The 23,751-nt window shown below is 49.1% G+C and overlaps 4 protein-coding genes and 1 pseudogene across 4 annotated transcripts; all 5 read left to right on the top strand.

The window, feature by feature from the left end:
• The first annotated feature begins 2,483 nt into the window (after window positions 1–2,483).
• LOC142301030 (histone H1.01-like) lies at window positions 2,484–3,167 on the top strand. The gene has a single exon (XM_075342050.1). It carries the CDS (start codon window positions 2,484–2,486, stop codon window positions 3,165–3,167), a length of 684 nt encoding a protein of 227 aa, XP_075198165.1.
• A 1,079-nt stretch (window positions 3,168–4,246) lies between these two features.
• LOC142302260 (histone H3) lies at window positions 4,247–4,657 on the top strand. The gene has a single exon (XM_075343333.1). The coding sequence runs from the start codon at window positions 4,247–4,249 to the stop codon at window positions 4,655–4,657; it is 411 nt and encodes a 136-aa protein (XP_075199448.1).
• Window positions 4,658–6,323: 1,666 nt separating this feature from the next.
• Window positions 6,324–6,639, top strand: LOC142301029 (histone H4). The gene has a single exon (XM_075342049.1). The coding sequence runs from the start codon at window positions 6,326–6,328 to the stop codon at window positions 6,635–6,637; it is 312 nt and encodes a 103-aa protein (XP_075198164.1). The 5' UTR covers window positions 6,324–6,325; the 3' UTR covers window positions 6,638–6,639.
• A 3,376-nt stretch (window positions 6,640–10,015) lies between these two features.
• Window positions 10,016–10,659, top strand: LOC142301027 (histone H1.01-like; annotated as a pseudogene).
• A 1,442-nt stretch (window positions 10,660–12,101) lies between these two features.
• On the top strand, window positions 12,102–12,512 carry LOC142302259 (histone H3). Its single transcript, XM_075343332.1, has one exon. It carries the CDS (start codon window positions 12,102–12,104, stop codon window positions 12,510–12,512), a length of 411 nt encoding a protein of 136 aa, XP_075199447.1.
• Window positions 12,513–23,751: the final 11,239 nt, after the last annotated feature.

The raw sequence follows: 23,751 nt of genomic DNA, 5'->3' as shown, positions 1-23,751 counted from the left end.
ATTGGTGGACTGAAGGGAGGAAGCAGGAGCCGCTCCCCGCTGTAGCTATAATGCAGCCTACTATTTGTTACATGCATCATATGTAACATCATGCAACTAGACAAGCTGCCACATACCCCTAATGAATCTGGGCAGCAATCAACAATTCAGATAAAACGCGTAGGGCGCGTACACGATAGAGAGGCACTAGAGATAAAATGATCTACCTCTCAGTACATTGCACAGGGCTTATTGGCAGTTTAGCTGCGGGGAATCTTCACAGTCCAGCTCCACGTGGCCTGATGTTACCGCCTGAGTATAGTAGAAATGTTTACTCTTCTGGCTGGAGGTGCATACTATACCAGGAAAACTTGATTTAGTTACTGAAAAAGTTCCTCTAACGCAGCTATCTGCTCTCACTTTTGACCAATGAAAATAGGATGTATAGCCTGATTCTTGAGACTGGTATTAATCTACTCAGTCACTGACTGGAATGTTGTAATAGTCACTTGAGCATTTATTAAATAAGATAATTGACTATCTATAGTGGAGACGTTAGTGAATGATTATAATAATAAGTGTGCCCCTCTCAGATCTATTGTCTATCAACATTATATGATCTGTTCAGTGACTTGTCTCGTATAGTAGATGAATCAGCGCCATATACATTGTCTGCTCTGTAAATAATGGCAGAATGAATGCTTTATAAAAAGCCCGTGTAATATGGATTGTGGATGGGTAGATCATATTTAGGCAGCAGTTTGCACTTCACGTTTTCTTATATTTGTGATTTCTATTATTGGACATTATAGGAGTTTATTTTCAATTAATTAATAAAGGTTATTTTTTAACTCCAAACTAAGGAAACGTGTGAAACAATTTAATAATTCTTTCTGGAGGACCACATTTATTACACGTTCAGTGAATGGGACGTGCTAAAGACGCAAATGAAAACAGACTGATGGAGATTGCTCCTTCATCCTCTTATTCACCCTTTTCAGGCTCAGCAGGGACCTTTTTGGCTCTATCTAGTTTGCTTTTGGACCGATACAGCGCCATATCCTTGTACTTCTTCAGGGGTTTTTTTGCTTCTCATAAGACGCCTTGTTCCCTGATGAATTGTTATTCCACATCTCTCCTAATTTCTTTGCCTCGTCCCCAATGGTCAGACCTGGCTGCTGCCCTCTGATTTCAGGAGGGAAGTTGGAGCAAAACAAGAAGAAAACAGAGGGAGCATTTGGGTCCTTAAACTTTTTCACTCTTTCTCCTTTGGTGACTTGTAAGCTTTCATTTCACTTCCATAACCAACTTTGTCCGCTTTCTCCATGTCTTCACTTTTCTTTCGCTGTAGCAGCCATAACCTTCCCCTGTTCCCTGCACTTACTGGAGAATTCTGCAAAGTTCTCACATGCATTAGGATGCACAGATGCATTTCCTTCTCTTCAAGTCTGTATAAAGTAAACAATAGAGTACACTATATTGTACACACAGCTGTATATATTGTACACCCTGCTCTATTATTATGGGCACTTATAATGCTGTTGATCAGTGCTGTGCTGATTGTGCAGTCTGTGCAGTATATACAGCGGCGCTCTGTGTGTGGATTCTGCATTTTGTGTCTCGGCTTCTTCCTCAGTATTTCACCTTTTGCACAATATTTGGTGTCACTTGTGTGAATTAATATTTCACTGATCACACGGATTTTTTTCTGCTTTCTGATGGGGAGTGAGTCGCATTGTGAAGCCATCGCCCGATCACAGCGCTTCCCTCCATTACAGGCCCCAGAGATAAAAGCTTCACAGAGGATAAGACACAATCTTGTGCCGGAGATCGCACTCATCCTCCTCCGGGAGTGATCCACTAATGTGGAGACGTGTCCTCCCCCCAATACTCTGCACACACGGGATAGATTTATATTCCAGCTCCGGGAGGTGCAGGCAGCGGAGGCCATCGCCTGTGTTACGCTTCTGGGCTCTCAGCAGCTCCAGGTCGCCCCCACATCGTACAATCCGCTTCCTGCACGATGGATATTGTAGTGAAGATCCTAGTGGTGGTGACAACAGCCGGGAATAGGAGGACGAGCTCCCGCAGCAGGTTTATCTTCCCGGACACTCAGTGATGAGCAGATCGGGAGGACGGCGGCGCTGATCCCGGGATCCTCTGCGCTCTTTCCCGGCATCTCTGGCAGTGATGGCCACACACGCTCCGCGGAGATGATGGCGGAGAAGAAGTGATGGCGGAAGCTCCTCACCCGTCCGGCTGTAGCCGATAATATAGAGCTTTTATTCCGGGCAGGGAAGCACAAGAGGAGAGCGGAGCTTCACTGGGCTCAGCCGGGAGAAGGCGGGGCCTGTGCTCAGTTTCAGCCAATGAAAGCTCAGTATGGTGTAGCGCAGTAACCAATCAGTGCGCAGTAAGACTGTATATATAACAGGCGCCTCCAGCCCCGGCCTCAGTGATTTCTCTCTTTCAGAAGATTTCTGTGTTTACTTTCCGATCACACGATGGCAGAGACTGCACCGGCCACCGCTCCTCCTCCCGCCGAACCGGCCGCCAAGTCTAAGAAGGCGCCGAAGAAATCCGGGGCCGCCAAGAAAAGCAGCAAATCCTCCGGTCCCAGCGCCTCCGAGCTGATCATGAAAGCCGTGTCCGCCTCCAAGGAGCGCAGTGGGGTGTCTCTGGCCGCCCTGAAGAAGCTTCTGTCTGCCGGAGGATACGATGTGGAGAAGAATAACAGCCGCCTGAAGCTGGCCATCAAGGCTCTGGTCACCAAGGGCTCCCTGCTCCAGGTGAAGGGCAGCGGCGCCTCCGGGTCCTTCAAGCTGAACAAGAAGCAGGAGACGAAGGACAAGGCGGCCAAGAAGAAGCCAGCAGCTGCGGCCAAGCCTAAGAAGCCGGCAGCCAAGAAAGCGGCCAAATCTCCGAAGAAGCCCAAGAAGGCTCCGGCCGCGGCCAAGAAAAGCCCGAAAAAGGCCAAGAAGCCCGCAGCAGCCGCCAAGAAAGCGGCAAAGAGCCCCAAGAAGCCGAAGGCCGCTCCAAAGCCCAAGAAGGTGACGAAGAGTCCGGCTAAGAAGGCGGCAAAACCCAAAGCTGCCAAGAGTCCGGCTAAGAAGGCGGCAAAACCCAAAGCTGCCAAGAGTCCGGCTAAGAAGGCGACTAAAGCCAAGAAGCCCGCGGCCAAGAAATAAGCGGGAGCCGCTCTGTCCTCCTACCACAAAGGCTCTTCTCAGAGCCACCACCTTGTCCTGCAGAGCTGTATGATCAGTGCCACCACCTTGTCCTGCAGAGCTGTATGATCAGTGTCACCACCTTGTCCTGCAGAGTTGTATGATCAGTGCCACCACCTTGTCCTGCAGAGCTGTATGATCAGTGTCACCACCTTGTCCTGCAGAGCTTTATGATCAGTGTCACCACCTTGTCCTGCAGAGCTGTATGATCAGTGCCACCACCTTGTCCTGCAGAGCTGTATGATCAGTGCCACCACCTTGTCCTCCAGAGCTGTGATCAGTGTCACTCTTGTCCCCCTATGACCAGTATTTGTATCTCTCGCTATGTAGATCTCCGCGGTGATCTCGTGTACAGGGGGCGGTAGATGATTATGTTGCCGGGGGATGTAGTGATAATGCGGGGCTGCACTGTACAGCGCTGTGTGCGGGGAGATGAAGCTGCAGTTACATCGGTGGCGGCTGCTCCAGAGCCGCGTGTAGCCGGGAAGTGACACTGTTTATTAGAGCGGCGGGAAATGAGTGATTAGCTGAGCGCAACATGGGAGGGGGGAGATGCGGGACCACTGAGGGGAAGGGATACAAACAGGGTTACAACAGGGGCGGGTTTACCGAGGGGGATTCTAAAGGGCGGAGCTTCTTCTGAAGACTGATTGGTAAGAGACTTAGGATGATTATTGGCTGTATTATTTTCTTTTTTGTCACATCGCCAATAGAGTACAGGGAGCGTGTTTCTGCAGACCAATGACGACACGCACAGGAAAAGCGGGGTTACAAGGGTGGCGAGCAGACTGAGGGGCGGGGTTAACACTGAGGGGCGTGGTTAAGACTGAGGGGCGGGGTTACTGAGGGGCGGCGCTTTATCTGAAAAGTGATTGGTCAGAGACCTCAGGTAGTTATTGGCTAGATAGTTTTTTTTGTGTGCAGTAACTAATGAAGTGCAGGGGGCGGTTATAAACAGGCCAATCAGGACGCGCACAGGAGGATAAATACTCTGCTCCCGCCGCTCCTCTCATCACTCCTGTTCTCGTCTATACATCGCTATGGCCAGAACTAAGCAGACCGCCCGTAAATCCACCGGAGGGAAAGCTCCCCGTAAGCAGCTGGCCACTAAGGCCGCCAGGAAGAGCGCTCCCGCCACCGGCGGAGTGAAGAAGCCGCATCGCTACCGGCCGGGGACAGTCGCTCTCCGGGAGATCCGCCGCTACCAGAAATCCACCGAGCTGCTGATCCGGAAGCTTCCCTTCCAGCGCCTGGTGAGAGAGATCGCCCAGGACTTCAAGACCGATCTGCGCTTCCAGAGCTCGGCCGTCATGGCCCTGCAGGAGGCCAGCGAGGCTTATCTGGTGGGGCTGTTCGAGGACACCAACCTGTGCGCCATCCACGCCAAGAGGGTCACCATCATGCCCAAAGACATCCAGCTGGCCCGCCGGATCCGCGGGGAGAGGGCGTAGATCTGTCCCGCACTCCCGAGCACAACACAAAGGCTCTTTTCAGAGCCACCACATCCTCCCTCAGACGAGCTGATTCCTGGTCTCTGATTCCGCCTCATTCCCCGCGGTCTCTGTACATGTGACGGGCGGCGCTGCCGAGTCTCCGGTTTGTGTCTTGTTTTCTGTTTCTTAAGCACAAGCCGCAGCGTCTGTATCTAGATTATTATTATGGTGGTTTCTTACCATTGTCCTTTCACTAGGAGCGGCTCTATGTGCTGCGCAGTTTGGGGTGATATCGGAGTCTTCCAGACCGCTCTCTTCAGCCGCCACTGATCCTGGAGACGCTACAATCCCTGCTGTGTCGGGTGCAGTGATCGGATTGCGTCACCTCTGGAGCAGGAGATGCTGTGGCGCTGGATTTACTCTCCGCGGCTCCGGTCCAGTCAGTATCACAGCGATCAGTGAAGGACTGAGTAAGGTTCCGCAGCGATGTTCATGCGCCCTGTGATGCGGTTATTGGGATCCGGTGTGTGATGTCGGGGACTGTGGTATCTGTAGATGTTCCAGGGGGATCCTCACTCCAGGTCGCTGTTTTGCTTGGTGAATATCTGCACATCGGGCGGAGATTGTATCGGGCTGTGATTTCGCGCTGCTCAAATAGTGCGTGTGTGTAATTCGTTAAGACTCGTGAGAAAGAGATAAACATCTTCAGCGTCTGCAGATCGCTCAGATCTGTGTCGGGCGCTGGGAATCGTCGGATTGTAGAAATCTCATCAGAACGTCCGCCCTGAGGCCGCGTGTTTATACACGGATGGCGACAAAGAGCGGGAGGAGCTATCGGCCACTAAGCGGAAGTTCAATTTTTTCAGCCATTTATCACTTTGCAACAAGTTTCTTGACCCTCAGAGGACTATATTACTATTATAGCGCACTATATGGGAAGATACAGCCCTACATGGAGGAATAAAACAAAAGGGACATGGCACAATGTGGGTGTTTGCACCAATATGCTCTATGGTGATTTGTAGCACACTGTATATAGGGTGTATCAGGACTGAGGAGACAAAGTCCAGCTCCCCAGTAATGCCTGAGTGCAGTCATGTGCGGAGCACGGATAGTTACTGCCGAGACTAAGTGCAAAGAGGAGAAATCCAGCTCCGTGGACAGAAAATTATTTTATTGGTGCGTGTTATATAACACAATATGGCAGTCTGCAACAGTACTTGGAGGTATACAGGATTATATGAGGACTATACACGTTAGTACTATATGGGCTTATAGATCAATATGTTGTATGTATATGGCTAATTTATGCAGGTATACTGTACCATGTGGGAGTGTACAGCAGTAATATTTATGGCACTATATGGGGGTTCTATACCAGTATATGGAGATATGCAGGATAAAATTGGAATATACAGCACTATATGGGGTTTACTGGAATGAAGGTTGTCTATATTTAACATAATCACGATAGAAGCAGGAAAATAACCGGACAATGAGCGGGAAATTCAAAATCCCTAACAGTTCTGCGCTCAGCCAATCCGCATAGGAGAGGAGGAGCTGACGATGCAAATGTTCCGCCTCGGAATTACGTCTTCTCTCCTGTTCTCTTTCTGGTCCGCCCTCGCTCTATATAATGAGGACTGTGCGCTCGTCAGTCATAGTTTTCTGCTGATTACGTGGAAGATGTCTGGACGCGGCAAAGGAGGGAAAGGTCTGGGGAAGGGCGGCGCCAAGCGGCACAGGAAGGTTCTCCGGGACAACATCCAGGGCATCACCAAGCCCGCCATCCGCCGTCTCGCCCGCAGAGGAGGCGTCAAGCGCATCTCTGGCCTCATCTATGAGGAGACTCGCGGCGTCCTGAAAGTCTTCCTGGAGAACGTGATCCGTGACGCCGTCACCTACACCGAGCACGCCAAGAGGAAGACCGTCACCGCCATGGACGTGGTGTACGCGCTCAAGCGCCAGGGCCGCACTCTCTACGGCTTCGGGGGTTAATGCTTCTGCTGGAAAAAAACAAAAAAAAACAAACAAAGGCTCTTTTAAGAGCCATCCACAGTTTCTGAGGAGAAGCTACAGCTCCTGCTGAGGGGTGGGAGATCAGCGCTGCTTTAGGGGCACCTGGGAAACTAACCAGGGCCGCACTCTACGGCTTCGGGGGTTAATACTTCTGCTGTAAAAAAATATAACACAAAGGCTTTTCTCAGAGCCGCACACATCTAGTCTAGAAGACGCTACAGGTCCTGCTGCGGAGAGGGGCTGCAGATCGGCGCTGCGCTTCATCACAAGCGGCTGCGTTGCTGTAGCAGCCCTATAGCGCAGCGTGGGATATCGCGTACACTAAGTTAACGCTTAGGGACTGTGCGGAGCCAGAGATCTGCTTAGTGCTGATTGGCTCAGTTTCTATCTCGCTTTCTTCAGTCCGTGGTGTCAGGCGAGAGGGTCTGGCTCAGAGTGAATGTTTAATATGTAGGTTATTTTCAACACTGGTCATCTTTACTATTAGGGGTGTCCGCACTCTATAGAGATGTCTACCACTACATTTAGGTGCAGAGCACTTTATGATGAGTAGAAAGCCCTGAGTGGACGTTATACAGCGCTCTATAGCAGTACTAGGCTCTATTGAGGCCCCCGAAAAAAAAAAAAAAAACAATTTTTTGCTAAAATGTGACAGGTCTCAATCTCCCCGCTGTACTGTATATACTTCATAATCCTTCCATATAGTGGTGTATACGCCCACATAGTACAGTATACCCCATGCAGTGCCTATACACCATCAATAGTGCTTTATACTTCCATATACTGCTGTAAACTGTCATATTGTGCTGTTTTTATCCATAAACTGAATACCTCCATATAGTGCTGTATTCTCCTTCCATACACCACTTTATACTCCATGCAGAGCCGCATACACTTTCTCTATAGTGGTGTAAACATTCCAGACATTTAAAGTTCTCTTCTGCTCTATCAGCGGCTTTAAGCATCACGGGCACTAACGGGTTAACACTGAGCGTCTGAGGAAAGAATTATATGAGCTGAGCCAGATTCGTACCATGCGCTGATTGGCTGAGCTCTGAATTTGAAATCCCAGCACAATGGCTGAGTTTCCCGCTCTCTGTCCTCTGCGCCCCGCGGTGTCAGGGGGGGTCTGGGGCTGAGTGATTGTCTCTTCTGTAGGTTTATATTCAGCGCTATATAGAGGCTTATAATGGGGTCTGTGCAGCATAAAGAGAACTGAGCAGCGACTCCGCATACAGCAAATGTGAACACGTCCGAGTCTGCACAGCTCTATATAGAGGCGCGATACATGGTACGATATGGGAGTATAAAACACTGGAGATACAGGCATGGGATTTCGTAACACACATTGCCTCTCCTCATTGTATATAGATCCAGTGTGAGCGGCAGTGTCCGTGCACCACACTGCGCCGCCCTATGGGGAGTGAGGACGGGGCTGGACACAGGAGCGTCTTGTACCAGTGGAGTCATCAGGAGCCGCTGGAAGAGAAGCAGGATCTGCCCACATTACACTCATCTAATTTGCACTTCACGTGTTTCATATTTGTGATTTCCATAATTGGACATTATAGGAATTGATTTTAAATTAATAAGGGTTATTTTTTAACTCCAAATTAAGGAAACCTGTGAAATAATTTAATAACTTTCTGAAGGAAAACATTTATTACACTTTCAGCGAATGGGGCGTACAGAGGATAAATGCTAGACGGATGGAGATTGCTCATTCATCCTCTTCTTCGTCTTCATCATCCTCCTCTCTTGCATTCTTCAGGCTCAGCAGGGCTTTTTTTTGCTCTATCTAATTTGCCTTTGGACCGATACAGCGCCATATCCTTGTACGTCTTCAGCTTCGATGTTTTCTTCTCGTAAAGCGCCTTGTTCCCTGATGAAATGTAACTCCACATTTGGCTGCTGCCCTCTAATTTCAAGACGAAGTCAGAGCAAAACAAGAAGAAAACAGAGGAAGCATTTAGGTCCTTAAACTTCTTTTCTGTTTATCCTTTGTTGGCATGTAAGCTTTCATTCCATTTTCATAACTTTGTCCGCTTTCTCCATGTCTTCACACTTTTCTTTCGCTGTAGCAGCCATAACCTTCCCCTGTTCCCAGCACTTACTTGAGAATTCTGCAGAGTTCACAGATACATCAGGATGATTTTCCTTCTCTCTTCTGCAAGTCTGTATAAAGTAAAGATATGAGGACACTATATTGTACACACTGCTGTATATATTGTACACACTGCTGTATATATAGTACATACCGATGTGTACACTACACCCTGCTTTATTATTATGGACACTGTTGATCAGTGCTGTGCTAATTGTGCAGTATGATTGATTGCTCTCAGTGAAGCAAAAATTTACAGTTCATTCTCGTATTTGTAATACCTTTTAATGGCACCAAAACCTTTTTACTTATAACTAAATATGGTGCAGTATATACAGCGGTGCTCTGTGTGTGGATTTTGCATTTTGTGTCTCCGCTTCTTCCTCAGTATTTCACCTTTTGCACAATATTTGGTGTCAGATGTGTCAATTAATATTTCTGTGATCACACGGATTTTTTTCTGCTTTCTGATGTGGAGTGAGTCGCATTGTGAAGCCATCGCCCGATCACAGCTCTTCCCTCCATTACAGGCCTCAGAGATAAAAGCTTCACAGATGATAAGATACAATCTTGTGCCGGAGATCGCACTCATCCTCCTCCGGGTGTGATCCACTAATGTGGGACGTGTCCTCCCCCCAATACTCTGCACACACGGGATAGATTTATATTCCAGCTCCGGGAGGTGCAGGCAGCGGAGGCCATCGCCTGTGTTACGCTTCTGGGCTGTCAGCAGCTCCAGGTCGCCCCCACATCGTACAATCCGCTTCCTGCACGATATATATTGTAGTGAAGATCCTTGTGGTGGTGACAAGAGCCGGGAATAGGAGGACGAGCTCCCGCAGCAGGTTTATCTTCCCGGACACTCAGTGATGAGCAGATCGGGAGGACGGCGGCGCTGATCCCGGGATCCTCTGCGCTCTTTCCCGGCATCTCTGGCAGTGACGGCCACACACGCTCCGCGGAGATGATGGCGGAGGAGAAGTGATGGCGGAAGCTCCTCACCCGTCCGGCTGTAGCCGGTAATATAGAGCTTTTATCCCGGGCAGGGAAGCACAAGGGGAGAGCGGAGCTTCACTGGGCTCAGCCGGGAGAAGGCGGGGCCTGTGCTCACTGACAGCCAATGGAAGCTCAGGACGGTATAGTGCAGCAACCAATCAGTGCGCAGTAAGACTGTATATATAACAGGCGCCTCCAGCTCCGGTCTCAGTGATTTTTCCCTAAGGACTTCTTTGTGCGTATTTCCCGCTCTGACGATGGCAGAGACCGCACCGGCCGCCGCTCCTCCTCCCGCCGAACCGGCCGCCAAAGCTAAGAAGGTGCCGAAGAAATCCGGGGCCGCCAAGAAAAGCAGCAAACCCTCCGGTCCCAGCGCCTCCGACCTGATCATGAAAGCCGTGTCCGCCTCCAAGGAGCGCAGTGGGGTGTCTCTGGCGCCCTGAAGAAGCTTCTGTCTGCCGGAGGATACGATGTGGAGAAGAATAACAGCCGCCTGAAGCTGGCCATCAAGGCTCTGGTCAACAAGGGCTCCCTGCTCCAGGTGAAGGGCAGCGGCGCCTCCGGGTCCTTCAAGCTGAACAAGAAGCAGGAGACGAACGACAAAGCGGCCAAGAAGAAGCCAGCAGCTGCGGCCAAGCCTAAGAAGCCGGCAGCCAAGAAAGCGGCCAAATCTCCGAAGAAGCCCAAGAAGGCTCCGGCCGCGGCCAAGAAAAGCCCGAAAAAGGCCAAGAAGCCCGCAGCAGCCGCCAAGAAAGCGGCAAAGAGCCCCAAGAAGCCGAAGGCCGCTCCAAAGCCCAAGAAGGTGACGAAGAGTCCGGCTAAGAAGGCGGCAAAACCCAAAGCTGCCAAGAGTCCGGCTAAGAAGGCGACTAAAGCCAAGAAGCCCGCGGCCAAGAAATAAGCGGGAGCCGCTCTGTCCTCCTACCACAAAGGCTCTTCTCAGAGCCACCACCTTGTCCTGCAGAGCTGTATGATCAGTGCCACCACCTTGTCCTGCAGAGCTGTATGATCAGTGCCACCACCTTGTCCTGCAGAGCTGTATGATCAGTGTCACCACCTTGTCCTGCAGAGCTGTATGATCAGTGTCACCACCTTGTCCTGCAGAGCTGTATGATCAGTGTCACCTTGTCCTGCAGAGCTGTATGATCAGTGTCACCACCTTGTCCTGCAGAGCTGTATGATCAGTGCCACAACCTTGTCCTGCAGAGCTGTATGATCAGTGTCACCACCTTGTCCTGCAGAGCTGTATGATCAGTGTCACCACCTTGTCCTGCAGAGCTGTATGATCAGTGTCACCACCTTGTCCTGCAGAGCTGTATGATCAGTGCCACCACCTTGTCCTGCAGAGCTGTATAATCAGTGTCACCACCTTGTCCTGCAGAGCTGTATGATCAGTGCCACCACCTTGTCCTGCAGAGCTGTATGATCAGTGCCACCACCTTGTCCTGCAGAGCTGTATGATCAGTGTCACAACCTTGTCCTGCAGAGCTGTATGATCAGTGTCACCACCTTGTCCTGCAGAGCTGTGTGATCAGTGTCACCACCTTGTCCTGCAGAGCTGTATGATCAGTGACACCACCTTGTCCTGCAGAGCTGTATGATCAGTGCCACCACCTTGTCCTGCAGAGCTGTATGATCAGTGTCACCACCTTGTCCTGCAGAGCTGTATGATCAGTGCCACCACCTTGTCCTGCAGAGCTGTATGATCAGTGTCACCACCTTGTCCTGCAGAGCTGTATAATCAGTGTCACCACCTTGTCCTGCAGAGCTGTATGATCAGTGCCACCACCTTGTCCTGCAGAGCTGTATGATCAGTGCCACCACCTTGTCCTGCAGAGCTGTTTGATCTGTGTTACTGTTGACTCTTGTCCCCCTATGATCAGTATTTGTATTTCTCGCTATGTAGATCTGCGCGGTGATCTCGTATACAGGGGGCGGTAGATGTAGTGATTATGCGGGGCTGCACTGTACAGCATTGTGTGTGGGGAGATGGAGCTGCAGTTACATCGGTGGCTCCAGAGCCGCGTGTAGCCGGGATGTGACACTTTATTAGAGCGGCGGAAAAACTGAGCTGTTGAGCGCAACATGGGAGGGGACACAAGCAGGATTACAACAGGGGCGGGGTTAACGAGGGGGATTCTAAAGGGCGGAGCTTCTTCCGAAGAATGGTCGGTCAGAGATATAGGATGATTATTGGCTGTATTATTTTGTTTTGTGTGACATAACCAATAGAGTACAGGGGGCGTGTTTCTCACAAACAGACCAATGAGGACGCGCACAGGAGGATAAATACTCTGCTCCCGCCGCTCTTCTCATCACTTCTGTTCTCATCTATACAGAGGTATGGCCAGAACTAAGCAGACCGCCCGTAAATCCACCGGAGGGAAAGCTCCCCGCAAGCAGCTGGCCACTAAGGCCGCCAGGAAGAGCGCTCCCGCCACCGGCGGAGTGAAGAAGCCGCATCGCTACCGACCGGGGACAGTCGCTCTCCGGGAGATCCGCCGCTACCAGAAATCCACCGAGCTGCTGATCCGGAAGCTTCCCTTCCAGCGCCTGGTGAGAGAGATCGCCCAGGACTTCAAGACCGATCTCCGCTTCCAGAGCTCGGCCGTCATGGCCCTGCAGGAGGCCAGCGAGGCTTATCTGGTGGGGCTGTTCGAGGACACCAACCTGTGCGCCATCCACGCCAAGAGGGTCACCATCATGCCCAAAGACATCCAGCTGGCCCGCCGCATCCGCGGGGAGAGGGCGTAGATCTGTCCCGCACCCCCGAGCACAACACAAAGGCTCTTTTCAGAGCCACCACATCCTCCCTCAGACGAGCTGACTCCTGGCATCTGATTCTCCTCATTCCCCGCAGTGTCCGGGGCGCGGTCTCTACATGTGACGGGCGGCGCTGCGGAGGCTCCTGTTTGTTTCTTGTTTTCTCTGTTTCTCCAGGACAAGCCGCAGCGTCCGCCTGTATCTGGATATTATGGTTGTTGTTTCCCTAGCAGCGGCTCAATGTGCGGCGCCGCTGGGGGTGATGTCGGAGCTTTTTTTTTTTTTTTTTTGCCTATAAGCTCCTTTTTTGTTTTTGTCCTCCAGGCAGCTCTCTTCCAACAGTCTTTTCTCGTAGCCGCTACTTATCCTGGAGACGCTACAATCCCTGCTGTGCCGGGTGCAGTGATCGGATTGTGGGACGCTGGAGCAGGAGATGCTGTGATTACTTCTTGCGGCTCCGGTCCCGTCAGGATCACAGCGATCAGTGACGGACGGAGGAGGGTTCCGCTGCGATATTTATGCGCCTTGTGATGCTGTTATTGGGATCCGGTGTCTGATGTCGAAGCTGTGGGATCTGAAGACGTTCCAGGGGGATCCTCACTCCAGATCGCTGTTCTGCTTGGAGACTATCTGCAGGTTGGGCGGAGATTGTATCGGTTTGTGATTTCACGCTGCTCAAATAGTGCCGTGTTTGTAATTGGTTGTCGTGAGAAAGAGAAACTTCAGCGTCTGCAGATCGCACAGATCTGTGTCGGGCGCTGGGATCGGCGGATTGTAGAAATCTCAGCAGAACGTCCGCCCTGAGGTCGCGTGTTACACGGATGGAGACAGAATGGGAGGAGCTATCGGCCAATGAGCGGGAAGTTCAAAATTCGATTTTCGGCCAATCACGTCTTAGGCAGCCTGTGTCCCCGCCCACACTCTGCTCCGGGTTACAGGCACCACGTGGTCCGTCTCTGTTAACCCTTCAGTATCCGGTGTTACTCGCCGTCGTTCTTCGTTATCATCATTTGCTATTTCCCCAGAAGTGAGGGAACATCCCCCGCAGTCACCGGGCGGCGGACCGCACAGAGGACTGCGGCTGGTGACGCTTCAGCTCCGCCTCTTCCTCTACTTCTCCTTTTCCAATCTCCGTTGTTGTTTTTGCAGCTTCTAATGTGAAATATCTGAATGTAGAAGTAAAAGCCGCTGTCAGGAGAGTGAACCGCGGCCGCTCAGCACCGAGACTCCGCTCCTGCAGTCACTGCTTCCTCCATGTTATACGGGGCATTACCGGTCACTGCAGAGCGGGGGCAGAGTGACAGGGCCCCGGGTGCACAGCGCCGTGTAGACTGCGGGGTTTATAGCGCTGTATGGAGATCTGTAGTATGGGGGCGATACAGAGGAGAAAAGCTGCTGATGTGACGGCAGAGAGGAGGCAACCAATGAGCTGCAGGGGGCGGAGTTGGTTCCGTTTCCCTTGGTCACATGCCTTTGTCACCCAATAGAACAGCGATGTGTCATTAGTGTCATTTGCATGGCCGGGCTATAAATACGGCCGCTCTGGGAGGAGCAGGATCATTATTCTCTCTCCAGTGAAGAGATCTTTCTGCTCTCATCATGCCTGATCCCGCCAAGTCCGCCCCAGCGCCCAAGAAGGGCTCCAAGAAAGCCGTGACCAAGACTCAGAAGAAGGACGGCAAGAAGCGGAGGAAGAGCCGGAGGGAGAGCTATGCCATCTACGTGTACAAGGTGCTGAAGCAGGTGCACCCCGACACCGGCATCTCCTCCAAGGCCATGGGCATCATGAACTGCTTCGTCGGTGACATCTTCGAGCGCATCGCAGGGGAAGCCTCCCGCCTGGCGCACTACAACAAGCGCCACACCATCACCTCCCGGGAGATCCAGACCGCCGTGCGCCTGCTGCTGCCCGGAGAGCTGGCCAAGCACGCCGTGTCCGAGGGCACCAAGGCCGTCACCAAGTACACCAGCGCCAAGTGATCACCACCGCTGCTCCGCACCACAAAGGCTCTTCTAAGAGCCACCACATTGTCTACAGCAGAGCTTTATCCTGGGGTAACCGAGTATACAGCACAATAGGGCGGTATATAGGGTTATAGTTAGAATATACAGTACTTTTTATGTAGATGTGTAGCACAGTATTGCGGTATACAGTACTAGATTAGGAATATTCTGCACTATACAGAAGTATGGGGTTATATGGCAGTGTCCATATACAAAACCATTTTGAGGTTTATGGCGGTATATGCAGCATATGGAGATTACAGTACTCTATATAGGTTTACTAGAAAATAACTGGAATCCCTGCGTTCTGCTGCTCCAGAGGCGGCTGGGAACATCGCGGGCAGTAACGGGTTGGGCTGAGCCAGGGCCTTACTGACTGCTGATTGGCTGAGTGTTAAATTTGAAAATTCCGCCCTATGGCTGAGAGTTTCCGCTCTTAGTTGTCGGTAACACGCGGTGATCGGGTGATCTTCTCAGGCCGGGAGTGATTGATATGGTCACACTATATTGCTGTATACAGCGCTGTATGGACTCTTCATATTATACTAATACTGCACTGTTTGGTGTAACACTGAATATCACTATGAAAAAGCTTTATATGGGTGTAAATAGTACAATATGAGATGTAGACAACATGGAGGGTGCACAGCAGTGTATGGCCCTGTATGGCTGTATATGGGGCGCTCTCAGCAGTATATGGCCCTCTATGGCTGTATATGGGGCGCTCTCAGCAGTATATGGCCCTCTATGGCTGTATATGGGGAGCACTCAGCAGTATATGGCCCTGTATGGATGTATATGGGGAGAACTCAGGAGTATATGGGGGTAACAGACCTATCTGTGGCCCTGCTGTGTAATTATACAATGTGAGGCTGCTGCTGTAGAGAGGAGCGGATGTGGCGATATTAGGGCTGTGATCTCCGGTGACCTGATTGCCGGACTGTCCTGCCGCCGTGTCCCGCAATCCGGCAGAGGTGACCGGTGGTCATACATGATACCCTGGGAGTCTCCAAGTGTTTTCTCCGGTGACTTGAGTGACGTCTTCTTCAGCGATGTCCGAATGCGGAGAGAGTACCGGTAACCCCCCTCTGCTATTCCAGCTCAATGAAAACAGGCAGACGCTGTTATACACATAAGACCTGGAAAGGTGTGGCTCCCAATTAGAACTGTCTTTATTTTGTTTACATTACAAAGTTGATTAGGGAGTAACTATGCAACATACATATTCTTTAAAGCCGTTGATTACATGTTCCCAACAAGAGAAATTAACATAATGACTTTTATTCCCATAACAGTCTGTAACATTTCTTCTCATAATAAGATGTTTTTCAGTTGTTTCTAAGTGAAAACATTCTCTGTCCTTGAGTTTGGTCTCAGAGTTTGTAACGTAAATAAGTCTGGTCTTGTTCTTGCCAGGGAGAATGAATTTCTATTATTTTTCTAACCAGTGAAAAAGGTTAACTCTTTCCTCACAATACCAATCATGTTTCTTCTCAAAACTTATTTTTCATTTTTTTCTGGGTCTGGAGCGCAGTCAACTCTTTGTGATAAGATTGGTAAATCATATACATCACATAACAAACGCTGTATATACATCACAAGAGACACTGGAGGTACATGTATCACATTGGGACAGCTGTTTATATATATATTAATAGGAGATGCCCCCGCCCCTCCTGTGATGTATATGCCCCAGCGTCTCCAATGTGATGTATAAGCCACCAGCCCCTCCTGTGATGTGTATGCTCCAGCTCCACCTGTAATATATACATCACAGGAGATAATGGGGTATATACATCACAGGAGGGGCTGGGAGCATATACATCACAGGTGGGGCTGGGAGAATATTTACGTCACAAAAAAGGCTGAGGACATATACATCACTGGGAGGCATAGATATGGCATTGGAGCGCAGACAGCAGTGGGGGGGGGGGGCACGGACAGCAATAGGAGGCACGGGGGAAACTGACAACACATGCAGAGCCCAGACATTGCAAGAGGGGCGCAGACAGCATGGGGGAGCGTGGACAGCACTGGGGGGTGGGGGGGAGTCACACAGCTCTGGGGGAGTGGGGGGCACACAGCTCTGGGGGAGGGGGGGTACACAGACCTAGTATAGGGGGGGGGGGACACACAAACCTAGTGGAGGGGGGGGCACACAAACCTAGTGGAGAGGGGGGGCACACAACCCTGGGGAAGAAGCACACAACCCTGGTGGATCGGACACAGAGGGAGCAAGCACACGGCAGATGGGTAATGAGCACATAGCAGCACAGTGGGAGTGGGCACAGGGGAGCGAGCACGGGGGAGCTGGAACAAAGTAGCGAGCACGGGGGAGCTGTAATGGAGAAGCGGGCACGGGTGAGCGCGTGCGGGGGAGCGAGCACGTGTTTGCTGGCACGCAGCACGAGGCAGTGCTCACCTACTAGTTGAAGCCGTCAAACTGCTGCTGGGCGTCTGTGGGACGGGGCAAAAGTGTTAACCCCGCCCACAAAATAAGTCCTGAGCACACACACACTGACCAGCGTTCAGTAGTGAACGCTGAATGCGCGTCCTGGTAGTGCGCATGGGGATTTAAAAGGCCGGCAACCGGCAAGACTTGGCTGCCGTCAGAGTCTCCGGGGGCCGTAGAAAAGGCCTTCGCTGGCCGCATACGGACCGCGGGCCGGAGGTTTCCCACCCCTGCTTTACAAGATTTCCAGGACTGTGTTGCTGAGCTGTGTGGTTTGCCTTACCACTTTTACCATCTGCCTTTTCTGTGAGGCTTCAGCAAACAGGGGTATTCAGGGGGGTTAATGGGTTTTGTCTATGTTTAGGTAGATAAGTTGTAAGCTCTTGTGATGTGCCACTGGTAGGTCGTGTTCACACACACACACACACACACACCATAAATCCTGCGACGCAGAGGCATTACCAGGTATTAGGCGACTGTTTAGACAATTTGTTGGTTAGGCAAAGGTTGGTGAGAAGGTGGTATAAATCGCCATTACGAGTGGCGCAGCACAGGGGTGTAGGCTTCTGGTCTTGTAAATATATTGTTCTATTCTTTCTGTTTATGCATGTGTTTTTTTGGTTTTGGTAAAGTAAAACAATCACTTATCTACCCCACTGAGTCCCTTTCCTGGTGCGAGGTTTTGCTGTAAACTGGGGAGCCCTCCCTGTACACGACTTACAAGCAAAAGCCATGAGACCTCAGAAATCTCAGGCACACAATTGCTTTTTTGTTTCCTATGTTACTATGGCGCATGTGTGTGTCATGCAGTACCCGCTTGTGTCCACACGATGTCGCGCTTCCACTGTAAATAAATGAACTGTACTACATTAGTGACGAATTCCGTTTGCGTCAAAATAGCGCAAGTGTGAGTGAGCCCTAATCCGCGTCTCCTTCTATGCAGTTTTATGGCTGTTCCTTTCTGATTATATGCACCTCCGCTATATTCATATATTACATATTCTCTGATATTCTAGAACTTTACCTCCCGGGTTCTCTCCCACTCACCTGCCTGTTATTTGGGATTCTGCACAGGTAATATGTGGTGCGGGCAGGGCTCCATTCTGCCTTTTGGCTGCTAGATCCTGGTTTGTTTCCATTCCAGGTTTTCCCTATTAGAAGCTTTTGCTACATATCAAACACAGCTCTGCCACAATCTGACATCACCTGATGAAACTTCTCTGTGCGGTGATACGTGTTGGGCCTGTCTGTGCACCGCCTTCTTATCTCCTGATAGAGCTGGTAAATTTGCACCTTTATTTTGCTCATGAGTCGGTGTCATTATAAGTTACAGCTTTTCTTTACTTCAATTTCTCCGCCTCACATGGGTTTTCTATCCTGACCAATAACACTGATGACATTATGCACCTCTTGCTTTTTATTCCTTATTCTCTCCCTTTTACACCCTGAAACATTTATTACTCATTCTAAATTGGTATTACGTGCTGTGTGTTTTTTATTTTTTCTTTCATTCCAACTATGTATCTGTACCATTAATTGGTTTTGTTATACACCTTTGGCGTTTTAACTGTCTTCTTTTGATGTGCATCCCTTATTTACACACACACATAGTATATAATCCATAGATTATGCAGGGGACGCAGGACGCATGCTACAAAGCGCAGCGTATCTGCATGTAATTGCGCAACGTGCGCACATAGCCTAACTCTATATATATGTTGATTAATGTCTCCAGAGTGGGGCACAAGGGCCCAGCACCTGTTACACACTCACAGACAGAAAATGTTATTCCTTGAAGATTAAAAAAAAAAAAATCAGAAAAAAAAATGACACCAGAATGATTATCGTAGCAGATCTCCTTCTTTTTGTCTTTTTTTTATCTGGAGGCTACATTGCCCTGATGAGCTTTTGATGTTGCACCATTTCTGGACCTTTTATTTACTTCAGACTACTTACTTTTTTTTTTTTATTGCATTTTGATGCTGTGATTTGTCTGGTTTGTCTGCGATGCTTTTGATATTTCCTGGTATTTGGTATTGACAAAACCTTAATATACTTTTGGCGCGAATTACATGCGGGTGTTCTTTTCTTTGGTTTTTTTTTTTTTTTTTTTTGTTTTGCTGAGGAAAAACAGTAAAAATGACTGCGTTTTCCGCATCTAACGCAAATTTATGGAGAAAATCTGCACATAAAACTCAGCACACCCACAGAAGAAACTGACATGTTAAGGATTTGAAACACACCGCAGGTGAGCTTACCATAAGCGGGAAAAAAGCACAGTGGAGCTGCAGGTCTATAAGGCTCGTTTCACACATCCGGCATTTCGCCGATTTGCCGGTTTCCGCACACTTCAGCACAGTGTAATACAGTACAATGGCATCGCAGCAAGCTCCGGTCACATGACAGCTTGTCACCGTAAGTTGCCGCGATGCCATTGTACTGTATTGCACTGTACTGGAGTGTGCCGAATCCGGCAATCCGGTGAAATGCCGGATGAGTGAAACAAGCCTTAATTCCGTCCAACTCACTGGGACTGTAAGATGCTTTGTTTTTGACGCAGCAATATATACACAGCCTCCATAACTCATCAAAAGCTCATACGTGGCCTTATAGCAAACAGATTTTGAGCTCAACATTGTTTTATTGTAAGACCGCACCCGCTGTCCTCTGACCCTTACAAACTTTTACTTTAATTTCTTCTTTTTGCTGTCAGCGATGGCGTCTATAGGTTTTGATAAAGAGCTGGAATGTTCCATCTGTCAGACCCTGTATACAGATCCTGTAACCCTGAGATGTGGACACAACTTCTGCCGGGTCTGTATTGATCTGGTCCTGGATATAGAGGATGGATCTGGAGTTTATTCCTGTCCTACATGTAAAGAACCATTTCCGGAGCGGCCGGCACTAAAGAGGAACCTTACTCTGTGTAACCTACTGGAGAAATTCTGGTCTAATCATGAGGATGATGGCTCAATCCTCTGCACTTACTGTGTGGACTCTCCTGTACCTGCTGATAAATCCTGTCTGCTGTGTGAGGCTTCTCTGTGTGATAAACATCTAAAGGTTCACAGTAAAAGACCAGAACACGTCCTATCTGATCCCACCAGTTCTCTGGAGAAAAGGAAATGTTCTGTCCATAAAGAGGTGATGGAATATTACTGCACTGAGGACGCTGCTTGTATCTGTGAGTCCTGCAGTTTGGTTGGAGAACATCAAGGACATAAATTGGAGTCTTTAGATGAGGCGTTTTGGAAAAAGGAGACATTGAGAATTGTTCTGAAAAAAACGGAGATACAGAGAAGGAAAATTGAGAACAAAGTCCAGAGTCTGGAGGAGCTTAGGCGAAAATCTCAAGAAAGAGCAGATGGAGAAGCCGAGCGAGTCACTGCCCTGTTCATAGACATGAAGAGACGGGTGGACGACCTGGAGAAGAGGTTCCTGAGTGAGATCTCCAGACGGGAAGCGCAGGTGTCACTGTCACTGTCTGATGTGATCCAGAAGCTGGAAATAAAGAAGGACGAGTTGTCCAGGAAGATGAGGCACATTGAGGAGCTGTGTAACATGACTGATCCACTGACCGTCTTACAGGATCCAGACACTGGTGACTTGTGTAAAACTGAGAAGGATGGACTGGAGGAGGGCACAGGGGGACATGGTGGACAGGAGGAGGGCACAGGGGGACATGGTGGACGGGAGGAGGGCACAGGGGGACATGGTGGACGTGAGGAGGGCACAGGGGGACATGGTGGACGTGAGGAGGGCACAGGGGGACATGGTGGACGTGAGGAGGGCACAGGGGGACATGGTGGACGTGAGGAGGGCACAGGGGGACATGGTGCACATGAGGAGGGCACAGGGGGACATGGTGCACGTGAGGAGGGCACAGGGGGACATGGTGGTAGTGACCGGAGTATGGCGCTGATAACACACATGTCACACACAGTATCTGATGTAAGAGATATAAATGATGTGACCTTCTATGGACAGGATCCTGCAGACATATTACTGGATGTAAATTCGGCTGATAATAATCTTCTTATATCAGACGACCTGAAAACTGCGACCTGCACAGGAATAACACAGAATCGTCCAGAAACAGCAGAGAGATTCCTGAGTTATCATCAGGTGATGAGCAGGAGGGGATTTACCTCAGGACGACATTACTGGGATGTGGAGATCGGGAGATCTGAGGTGTGGGGTGTGGGGATGTGTTACCCCAGTATAGACCGGAGCGGAGATCAGTCGCTTATTGGAAATAATAACAAGTCCTGGGGTTTATATAAAGGGCTGCTGGATAATAATCAGTGTTCAGTGAAACATAACAGTAAAGTGATCCGGTTACCTCAGCAGATCTCCAGTGATGGAGTCAGGATCTGTCTGGATTATGAGGCCGGGCAGCTGTCCTTTTATGAGCTGTGTGACCCCATCAGACACTTACACACCTTCACTGCCGCCTTCTCCGAGCCCCTTCATGCTGCGTTATGGGTATGTGAAGGTGCAGTACAAATAGCCGGGGGCGCAGCACAATAAAGACACAATTATCTTAGAAGAATGATTAAGGGTCTTATAATCTACATTATATAAATCTATGGAGTCACTTGAGGTTGTAGTACAGATGCTAAAATGTGGCCACAGTAAAGGGGTTTTTCACTACTAGGACAACCTATTCAGATTCCACGTTTTTCTTGTGGTAAAATAATAAAACCAATACTCCCTTCCGGTACCGGCTGTGTGCGAGATTGTGATGGGGCTCATGTGGGGTTATGAAAGTCACTTTAGCCCTGTGTCCTAATAGTGATGGCTTCTCTCTCGCCGCCTGAGAACAAAATGAGTTAGTTAATGTTCAGGAGGTCAGATTTGCGGCTGCGCTCACTTCCTGCTGATTGTGCCTGAAGGCGGCGAGACTGAAGCCGGTGCTGATTCGACTCCGAGCTCGAGCGACATCAGATCCCTATGTGATCCCGCAACCATGAGCCTGGACACCATTGGAAGGTGCCGGTAGGAGGTGAGTATAGGCTTCATTATTGTGGAAACATGAATCAGAAGAGGTTATACTAGTGGTGGACAACCTCTTTATATACAATGAAGGACATAGAGACACAAAGGTGATGGAAATCCAGGGGGAAGTTTATAAAAACTGTGCAGAGAAAACTCCTGCAATTCTTCCTAGTAAATCAGCGTCTAATGCTCCGGACCCACAGTGTATAATTACTGGGGGGATTCTTCTTGTCGCTATTTATTTGCCTGTGAAATAAATACAACATACTACAGTCCTGAGCACAGTGGAAAGTTATATAGACGTCTAATGTCCTCTGTCCATCTGCTATCGATGCATAAATCCACTTCTGGTGCAAATTTGAATTTCCAGCACTGTTCCTATAGCAGTAATTCTGCGCTTTTTCCAGATTTTCCTTCATAGAGCTAAATGTGTGGAAATTCTGCAGATAAAAATTACAAATGCTTTTTTTTTTCCCTTGGAATTCTGCTGTGGAAATCCATGTGCACATGACTTTATTAATAAAGTGGCCTCTGAACTCGGATAATAAGGAAACAGTAAATTTCCAATACAAAATAGATGAATATTAAAAAGGGAGAAAAACCGAGGTGGGAAAACACAAGTCACCTTAACGGAAGATCTGTGTAGTTTTTTTTTCGTCTGTACAAGTTGCTACTTATGTTTATACACCTCCTTTTCCGTCTGCTGTACCTTTTTTTTCTTTTTCAGTTGTGTGTTAGTACAATGTATGTCCTTTTTAAATATATATTTTTTGCAAACATTTCTGATCACTCTCCTGATTATAAAACTGAGTGCCCTGTGACCTTTCAAACTAGAGTAAATGAAAAAAGTAGAGATCTAATGACAGCGGCTGTATCCACAGAGATCACCTGAGCAGGTCAGAGACAAGTAATCACCTGCTGGGAACTGAACACCAACCTCCAGTGTTCCCCATACTGAACAGCTATAGAATCTCTTCTCACTTTACTCTATGGAATCATTTCATTTATTAAGCGAAGCTCTTTATACTATCAAACTGGAGCTTGTACATGATGCTCTTCTTGAATGAATACCAAACTACATTATTTGTAAAAAAAATAGGTTGCTAAAACCAATATCAGTACAAGAATATGGTACCAAAACCACCATCAGAACATGAATGCAACACCAGAGCCATAATCAGTACATGAATACATCACAATAACCACTGTCAGAAATAAATATGGCAGCAGTAAAATTATCAGTACATGTTTATATCACCATAACCACCATCAGTATGTGAATAAATCACGAAGCTTAGTACAGCAATCAATTGTTTTGTCAAATCATCTCCATATGCATTTATCTGATGACCCTACAACTCCCCATATGTCCTTTAAAGGGAACCTGTCCTCTAAAATAACGCTATTAACCTGCGGAGATTGGTTTAAGCTGCAGATTAACAGTGCTCTGACACCGTGAAAGCCATGCTGCCAGAATGAAATGAACTGTATTTCCTCCAGCAGCGTTTTGCGTCCAGTTGTGATGGCCCTCGAGTGGTTTCAGTCATCGCTCTGCGCATAGAGAATGGCAGCTGTACCTGCTCCTGGCATTGACTGACAGCCGACTCAGCAGTGAAACGTCTTATTAAGGATGGCCGTCAGTCAGTGACAAGGGTGCAGTATACATCCAGGTACCTTTTAGGCCAGAATCACACTTGCTAGTGCCTCGCGTGTAACTCGCGCGAGTCTCTCATGGTAGAACCCGGCATGGCTGCACACTATGCATACAGGAGCGTC

The sequence above is a fragment of the Anomaloglossus baeobatrachus genome, chromosome 4 (genome assembly GCF_048569485.1).
Source record: "Anomaloglossus baeobatrachus isolate aAnoBae1 chromosome 4, aAnoBae1.hap1, whole genome shotgun sequence".
Lineage (NCBI taxonomy): Eukaryota > Metazoa > Chordata > Amphibia > Anura > Aromobatidae > Anomaloglossus > Anomaloglossus baeobatrachus.
This window is presented reverse-complemented; position numbering and strand designations above follow the sequence as displayed.